The sequence below is a fragment of the Arachis ipaensis genome, chromosome B03, assembly GCF_000816755.2.
Source record: "Arachis ipaensis cultivar K30076 chromosome B03, Araip1.1, whole genome shotgun sequence".
In the NCBI taxonomy this organism is placed as follows: domain Eukaryota; kingdom Viridiplantae; phylum Streptophyta; class Magnoliopsida; order Fabales; family Fabaceae; genus Arachis; species Arachis ipaensis.
In genome coordinates this window covers 70605870-70615170 of record NC_029787.2, presented here as the reverse complement: position 1 = coordinate 70615170, position 9301 = coordinate 70605870, and the positions used below count along the sequence as shown (strand labels likewise).

Genomic DNA, 9301 nt, shown 5'->3' with positions numbered 1-9301 from the left:
TATGTCCTTAATTTTTCTTACTTGTTGATGAGCGGATAATTTATACCCTTTTTGGCATTATTTTTACATAATTTTTAGTATGTTTTAGTTACTTTTTTTTATAATTTTATTAGTTTGTATGCAAAAATCATATTTCTGGATTTTACTGAGTTTGTATGTTTTTCTGTGATTTCAGGTATTTTTTGGCTGAAATTGAGGGACTTGAGCAAAAATCTTATTCAGAGGCTGAGAAAGGACTGCAGATGCTGTTGGATTCTGACCCTCCTGCACTCGAAGTAGATTTTCTGGAGCTATAGAAGCCCAATTGGTGTGCTCTCAATTGCATTGAAAAGTACACATCTTGGGATTTCCAGCAATATATAATAGTCTATGCTTTGCCCGAGATTTGAAGGCCTAAACTGGCGTTTAAACCCCACCAAAGACCCTTTTCTGGCGTAAAACGCCAGAACTGGCACCAGAACTGGAGTTAAACGCCTGATAAACCCCATTTGTAGGGTTTATCTTATGCTTCATTTAAGGGATTTTATCACCTTTTACCCACATTTATTCAATGAAATAGCATGGTTTTGTAAATTCTCTTTTAATTGTGCTTAAGAGTGAACACATGCTTTTTAGGACTTAGAATAGCTAAATTTAATTTACTTTGATTCCATTAGATGCCTTGATATGTTTGTTAAGTAATTTCAGATTTAGGAGGCAAAGATTGGATAAAGGGAATGAAGGAAAAGCATGTAAAAATGGAGAACTCATGAAGAAATGAAGGAATCGCAAAAGCTATTAAGCCGACCTCTTCGCACTTAATCGATCATAACTTGAGCTACAGAGATCCAAATGATGCGGTTCTAGTTGCATTGGAAAGCTAACATCCGGGGCTTCGAAATGATATAAGATTTACAATAATTGCATTTGCACATAGGGGCGCACACGCACACGGTGCGCGGACGTGCCAATGGTGGCACATGCTTCACTTAATGCAACCCATGGTCAGTGATTTTAGAAGCCTTGTGGGCCCAATCCAACTCATTTCTGATGCTATTTAAGCCAAAGATTGAAGGGGAATCAACATACTTTACATACTTTCACACATTAGTTTAGTTTAGGTTTGTTTTAGAGAGAGAAGCTCTCACTTCTCTCTAGGATTAGGATTAGGTTTTAGATCTAGATTAGAATTTCTTAGATCTATGTTTAATTCATGCTTTGATTTACTTTTCTCTTTGTAATTCTTCTCCTTCTACCTTTCCTCTCTCTAGTTTTGCTTTTAATTCTTGTAATCCCTTACTTTTATGTTGATGCATTTTTGTTCTTCCATTTTCCGTTAATGCAATTTATGATTCATGTTCCTTTATTGTTCATTTGATTTGTTATTGTTTAATTCCTTGCAATTGAGTAGTATAGATTTACTTTCCTTGCACTTTTTACTATGCTTTCCTTTTATGCCTTCCAAGTGTTTGATGAAATGCTTGGTTGGATTTTAGAGTAGAATTTTATGCTCTTGGCTTGGGAAGGTAACTTAGGAACTCTTGAGTTGCTAATGTCCAAGTGATTGACGATTGGGAGCCATTAACTCTAGATCTCACTAATTGAATTGGTGGAGAACTAGGACCTATGAACTTGGATTGACATAGCTCACTTGACTTTCCTTTACTACTAGTTAAAGGATGACTTAATGGGGTTGATCATTGCCAATTCTCATGTTGTGGTTAGTGATTAGGATAGAGATCCTTGACCACCAAACCTTGCCAAGGCCTTTTTGTTATTTGAATTTCATTTCCATTTACTTTTCATGTTTCTTATCCAAAACCCCCAAAATATCTCATAACTAATAACAAGACACTTCATTGTAATTCCTAGGGAGAACGACCCGAGGTTTAAATACTTCGGTTTATAGATTTTAGGGTTTTGTACTTGTGACAAACAAATTTTTGTATGAAAGGTGATGCATTTGCATCTTTGCTATATTAGCTAGTTAGTTGAAGTAGTTTTAGCTTAATTTCATTCATTTTCTTTGAAATAAACAAGCATTTTAATGAGTTCCATCTCCATGCACTCAAGTACCAAGAACCAGGTTAATTCTAGCCAAATTCATGCAAATGATTCAAAAAATGCATAAATGAATGAGTATGAATGAATCTCATGAAATTGATTGCATGGATTGGTAAGACTTTGAAGCAATTTCCCTTGTTAATGATAGGTGATGAAACAAGAAGGCATTGAAGCAAGAATGAAGCAAGCAAGTGGCTAACAACTCCTTCAAGAAGAGCAATGTGCACGTTGCTAACTTGGAATTCAAGTTGGCAACGCCATTGAAGCTTTACTTCAGGAAGAGCACAAACAACCTTGCAAGAAAGTGGTCTCCTGTGAGTACTATGCACGTTGCTAACTTGGAGCTACATTGGAGTGCTTGGCAACAATGCCAAGAAGCAAACTGAGCAAGGTTTGGCTAGGAAATGAAGGTTGCTACGTTGCCAACCCAGAGATATATTGGTGTGTTCCAAGGCAACGCTGAGCTAGAAAACTTGGCCCAGGAAAGGGAGATGCACGTTGCCAACGCCAGCTCCTATAGGCGTGTTCCAAGGCAACGTAGCAAGCAAAGCTTGGTGCCATAAGGAAGGCTCGAGCACGTTGTTGGCTTGGGAGAGCATGGACGTGTTCCAAGGCAACGCCAAGCTAGAAGGCAACCCTGGAGGGCAATCTCAAGACATCAAGCACGTTGCCAACGTTGGGTGCACATGCGTGTTTGATGAAAACATGCCAGGAAGCAAACAAGCAAGGATCACTCACTCAAGCAAGTTGCCAACGTTGGGATACATAGGCGTGTTCATTGTCTACGCATCATACAAGCAAGCTTGGCAACCTTGGGAATGAAGAGCACGTTGCTAACTTGGGAATGCATTGGCGTGCTCATCAACAATGCAGCAATGCTTGGAGCTAGGAAGCATAAGTTAGCACGTTGGCAACTTGAAAGAACAAAGGAGTGTTTGCCAAAAACGCTGGTGAGTTGGACAGCCTGACCTTACCTCCTAAAATGGAGTATATCTTGAGCTACAAAGCTCCAAATGAGGTGATTCCAACGGCATTTGAAAGTAGACATCTAGAGCTTTCCAACGATATATCATGGTATGGGTTTAACATTAGTTGAAGCTTCAAAAGTGGGCTTCATTTGGAGCCTCAGAAACTGAACACGTTGCCAACTTGGAAGAGCAAAGGCGTGTTTCCTAACAACGCCCGCGATTTTGGCAGCCTGACCCTGTCTTCTTCAAACAAGAATAACTTGAGCTACAGAGATCCAATTTGAGTGCTTTCAGTTGCGTTGGAAAGCTGACATTCAGAGCTTTTCAACCGTATATAATAATCTATAGTGGAGCACAAAATTGAAGCCAAACCATAACAACTTTAAGCCCTAAAAACAAGAACAAGGAGTTAACATCCAAGGAAGCATGAATGAGCCTAGAGAGGCTCGAACATGTTGCCAAGCCAAGGGGGAGAAGGCGTGTTCATCAAAAACGCCAAGGGGCAGAGAATTTGGGCCAAGGAAGGGCACTAGCACGTTGCCAACTTGGAATGAACTGGCATGTTTGACAAAAACGCCACAACCAAGGCAACTTGACCTTGCCTTCTTCAATGGAGCATAACTTGAGTTAGAAAAATCCAATTGAGATGATTCCAAGTGCATTAGAAAGAAGACACTCTGAGCTTTCCAATGATGTATGATAGTCCATATTAAAGCAGAAGATTGAAACTCAAATTCTGTGCAACATTAAGCATGAAAAGTAGAGTCAAGAAGAAGAAAAGCAAGTTGTTAGCAACAACTTGGGCTAACAACGTCCAAGTACCAATGCCCACTCCCAGGAAAATACCTTGCACATTGCCAACGTGCATTAAGGCTAGCGTTATTGGCAAAAATGCCAAGCCATTGGGCCAGGAACATTATGAACAAGCTCCTTCTCCCCTGTTTAGCAACACTTCTTCCATTGAGCCAGGAATTCAACAAAGAGAAAGCCCACATTGCTAGCCCAAATTAAAGACCTCTGAAGGAATTTTAGGAGTAGTATAAATAGAGAAGAGTTTAGTACTTTTAGAGGGGGATGTTTTTTTGACACTTAGATATTTTTCTATTACACTAGCATTTTTTACTCTTTACTTTTTCTCACCGGTCTTCTATTTTGTTTTTCTTGCAACTTTGAATTTCAGTTTTCAAGAACTTCTTCTCCATTCTTCATCACTCTTCTCTACTCAATTTTAATATTTACTTTTGCATTTGTTGTTGAATTTAGAGCTATGATTCACTAAACCCCATTTTCATTAGGGGGAGGAGCTCTGCTCATTTGAATGAGTTGATAACTTTTCTTTTCCTTCTCAATTCAAGTGGTTCATCTAAAAGGAACTAACTTAGCTTTCCATTGGCATGTTCATTGGCAACGCAGCAAACTTGGAGCTAGGAGGCAGCCACGAGCACGTTGCCAACTCAAGAAAGCATTGGCGTGTTTGGCAACATTGCCAGGAAGCTTTGGATGGTGAAGAATGGAGGTAGCACGTTGCTAACTTGGAAATACAAGGGAGTGTTTGCCAAAAATGCTGGTGAGCTTGGCAGCCTGACCTTACCCTCTTCAATGGAGTATATCTTGAGCTATAGAGATCCAATTGATATGCTTCTAGTTGTGTTGGAAAGCTGACATTCAGAGTTTTCCAACGATATATAATAGTCTATAGTGGAGCATGAAATTGAAGCTCAAATTAGAGTCATCTTTGGGCCACAAAAATAAGAACAAAGAGTTAACATTCAAGGAAGCATAATGGGCATGGAAGAGAGGCTCGAGCACGTTATTCACTCCTGGGTGCATAGGAGTGTTTGGTGAAAATGTGCCAGGAAGCAAACAAGCAAGGATCACTCACTCAAGCAAGTTGGCAACGCTGGAAACAAGGGCGTGTTCAGCAACAACTCCAGCGAACTTGGCAGCCTGACCTTACCTTCTTCAAGGATGCATAACTTGAGCTACATAGCTCCAAAGGAAATTATTCCAGTGGCATTGAAAGGTAGACATCAAGAGCTTTCCAACCATATATCATAGTATGGGGTTAGCATTCAATTGAAGCTTCAAAAGCTTGCTTCATTTAGAGCTTCAGAATCTGAGCACGTTGGCAACGCTGGAAACAAAGGCGTGTTCACCAAAAACGTGTGCGATTTTGGCAGCCTGACCATGTCCTCTTTAATGGAGCATAACTTGAGCTACAAAGATCCAATTTGAGTGATTTCAGTTGCGTTGGAACGATGACATTCAGAGCTTTCCAACTATATATAATAGTCTATAGTGGAGCACAAAATTGAAGCCAAACCATAAGTAACTTTAAGCCCCAAAAAAACAAGAACAAGGAGTTGACATCTAAGCAAGCATGAATGAGCTTAGAGGGGCTCGAACACGTTGCCAAGCCAAGGGGGAGAAGGCGTGTTCATCAACAATGCCAATGGGGCCAAGAATCTGGGCCAAGGAAGGGCACTAGCACGTTGCCAACTTGGAGAGAACTGGCGTGTTTGATGAAAACGCCCACAACCAAGGCAACTTGACCTTGCCCTCTTCAATGGAGCTTAACTTGAGCTACAGAGATCCAATTTGAGTGCTTTCAGTTGCGTTGGAAAGAAGACATTCTGCGCTTTCCAATGATATATGATAGTCCATATTGAAGCAGAGGATTGAACCTCAAATTTTAGGCAACATTAAGCATGAAAAGTGGAGCCAAGAAGAAGAAAAGCCAAGTTGTTGGCAATAACTTGGGCTGGCAACGCCCATCACCAAACCTCAGCCCAGGGGGGACTAACACACACATTGCCAACTTGCAACAACACTAGTGTGTTTGCCAGTAACGCCCGTTCACTGGGCCATAATTGATGTGAACAAGCTCTGCTTCCTCTGTTTTCCTTAAAGGCCAGCAACTCCACTCATGAGCTAGCCAATCCAAAAAGCAAGCAAAGCCCATAAATCTCAACCAATCAAGGCCACAAGAATCATATAGAATAGTTAATTTTCATTTTGTTTGTAATTTACTTTTAATTTCATTTCAATTTGTAATTTAGGAAAGCCTATATAAAGGCCATAGTTTCATAGAATTAAGTAGCGCGGGAGGAGATCACACATACACACTTCATTGGCACACTCCATTGGGAGTGGGTCTTCGAACCCCTCCCCTTCATACACTCTTCTTCCCTTCCTCTTCTCTTCTTCCTTAGTAGTAGTGTAGTTTAATTTGTAGTTTTCATTTATGAATTCTTGGATTTTCAATTTCTGTTTTGAAGTCTCACTCTTTATTTTCATGCACTTTAATTTCATGCAATTTAGTTTTCATTTGAGAGCAATGATCACTTAATTCCCTTTGCATTTGGGAAAGGAGCTCTATTTCAATTTTGATTGAATTGATGTTTATTTCTCCTTCTCTTCTTCACTCTATCTTCATACTTGGATATCTATTAGAATCCTTGAAAGAGAGTTTTGCTCTTCAAAGATCCTCGGATCTATTAGAATCCTATTGTGAACCTTGAGAGAGGGATCATAGGATTCAGTTTGAGCTCTCTTGGCATAATAAAATTGATTCTTGATTTAGAGTTGGTACGTGACATATAACCACTCTAATATTGGGGTCTTTGAATTTATGTAGTATGAGATTAGAAATCATGTTTATTTTTCTAAGAAAGAGCTTTTGTGCTTCAAAGATTCAATCACCACCGAGAGGGGGATTGAATCTATTAGAATTTCATGTGATCCTTGAGAGAGGGATCATGGAATTCAGTTTGAGGCCCTTTTCTCATAATCCTCTTGATCAACACATTCTTAGTTGGTATGTGAGATGTAATCACTTTGAATTGAGGTCTTGAGGGTTGTGTGGCTTTTGGATTAGAAATTGAACTTTACCTCTTCCCATGAGCAATTAGATCAAGAGATTGGCAATTGATTATGTGAAGAGAAATTAAATCACCAAGAGATTGGGGTTTAATTACTCATAATCCGCCATGGATCTATCTTACATGATTGAGAAGGAGTGAGACCCATTAATTCATGAGGAATCAACATCTCCAATCCCTTATGCTTTCCATATTTACTTTCCGTCATTTACTTTCTTGCAAGTTTACTTTCCAGCTCTTTACATTCATGTCATTTACTTTCCTTGCAATTTATTGCTTTCCTTTACTTTCATGTCATTTACATTTATTGTTTGCTCATCACTCCAAAATGATTGTCTAACTAGAATAATCAACTAACTATTGATTGCTTAATCCTTTAATCCTCGTGGGATCGACCTCACTCTTGTGAGTTTTATTACTTGATACGACCCGGTATACTTGCCGGTAGTTAATATGTGAAAATGAAATTTTAATTTTTACGTATCAAGTTTTTGGCGCCGTTGCCGGGGATTGGAAAAGATTAACAATGATTAAGTGAAGTGAAGATCTAGATCTAGCACTTTTTATTTTTGTTCTTTAACTTTTAACTAACACACTAACTGTTTGAATTTTTGCTTAAGCCAACTAACATTTCACTTCAGCCATGGATTGAAGTGTTATTGCCTTTCTGGTGTTGTGTGATTCTTATGCTTTGGTTGCATGTCAGGTACAAGGAGAATTATACCCACTTTTTGTGAACAATACGAAAGAACCCTCAGAAGATTAAGAAGAGCTGAAAGAGGGAAAAACATTGTTGGAGAAGAAGATTCAGAAGGAGAAGACCAAGTCATGGAGGGCAATTCACATAACCATACTGGGGGAGTTGCCAACAATAACAACCCAGAGGGAGTTGCCAACAATAACAATCCACCTCAAAGGAGAGTTCTAGCTTCTTACACTCTCCCAAATCTAAGACACTGTGGGAGCAGTATACTCGCTCCCAATGTTCATGCAAACAACTTTGAATTGAAGCCTCAACTCATCACCCTCGTGCAAAACAATTGCTCCTATGGAGGAGGCCCCCTTGAGGACCCAAACCAACACCTATCTGTCTTCCTAAGAATATGTGAAACTGTCAAGACAAATGGTGCGCATCCAGATGTTTACAAGCTGCTATTATTCCCATTTTCTTTGAGAGACAAGGCATTTCAATGGCTAGAGACATTTCCCAAGGAAAGTATCAACACTTGGGATGATCTGGTGAATAAATTCTTATCCAAGTTCTATCCGCCTCAGTTAAAAACAGAGGTGCAAACGTTCACTCAAATGGATAGGGAATCATTGTATGAAGCATGGGAAAGATACAAAACCTTGATTAGAAAATGTCCACCTGAGATGTTCAGTAAATGGGATAAACTTCAAAATTTCTATGAAGGGTTGACTGAAAAATCTCAAGAGTCTTTGGATTACTCTGTAGGAGGCTCGCTACAATTGATGAATACAGCCGAAGAAGCTCAGAATCTCATAGACATGGTGACAAATAACCAATACTTATTTGCTTATCAGAGGCAACGCCAACCTATTCAAAGAAAGGGTGTGTTGGAACTAGAAGGAGTAGACACAATCTTGGCACAGAACAAGTTGATGCACCAACAGATCCAGCAACAAATGGAAATAATGGCTAAGAGAGTAGATGGCCTCAAACTAGCTTCAGTGAGCACAACAAATCAAGCTTCAATTGAATGGGGTCAAAATGAAGCAGGCAATGTTGAGCAACAACAAGAACAAGTTCAATACATGCAAAATACCTCAAGTTCATTTCAAAATGACTTCCATGGTGACACATACAACTCATCCTGGAGGAACCACCCGAACCTGAGATGGGGTGATAATCAAAACCAGTGGCAGAAAAATAACAACTCCAACCATTCCCGCAACACACACAACCAAAATCATTCATCTAACAACACTAACCAATACAAGAAACCCCAAAACACATATCAACCACCCCACAATAATTCACAAACTCACCAAAATAACTTTTCCACACCACCATTCAACTCACAAAATGCCCACCTCAATGCTCCAAACAATTTCCAGCCACAACAGTCATACCCTACCATACCACCCATTGACCATCATGAAACCAGGATCTCAAGTCTTGAAGCAGCCTTGCAAGCCCTTACCCAAAACACACAGTCACTTGCCTAGACCACTCAAGGTTTAGCCAAGGAGCAAGAGATTTTGCTCAAAGGACAAGAGAGACATGAAGCCACCATGAAGAACCTTGAACGACAAGTGGGACAATTGGCCAAACAAGTTGAACGGCCAACCAATGTTCTCCTAAGTGATACAATCTCCAATCCAAAGGACACAGGAAAAGCCATAAAATGGGAGGAGTGCAAAGCAATCACTCTGAGAAGTGGGAAA

The 9301-nt window shown here is 39.7% G+C and overlaps 1 protein-coding gene across 1 annotated transcript; it reads left to right on the top strand.

Moving 5' to 3' along the window:
• On the top strand, window positions 8402-9082 carry LOC107633224 (GATA zinc finger domain-containing protein 14-like). The gene has a single exon (XM_016336864.1). The coding sequence runs from the start codon at window positions 8402-8404 to the stop codon at window positions 9080-9082; it is 681 nt and encodes a 226-aa protein (XP_016192350.1).

Coding starts and splice junctions, on each gene's coding strand:
- LOC107633224 (XM_016336864.1), top strand. CDS start 8,402: ATGGTGACAAATAACCAATACTTATTTGCTTATCAGAGGCAACGCCAA.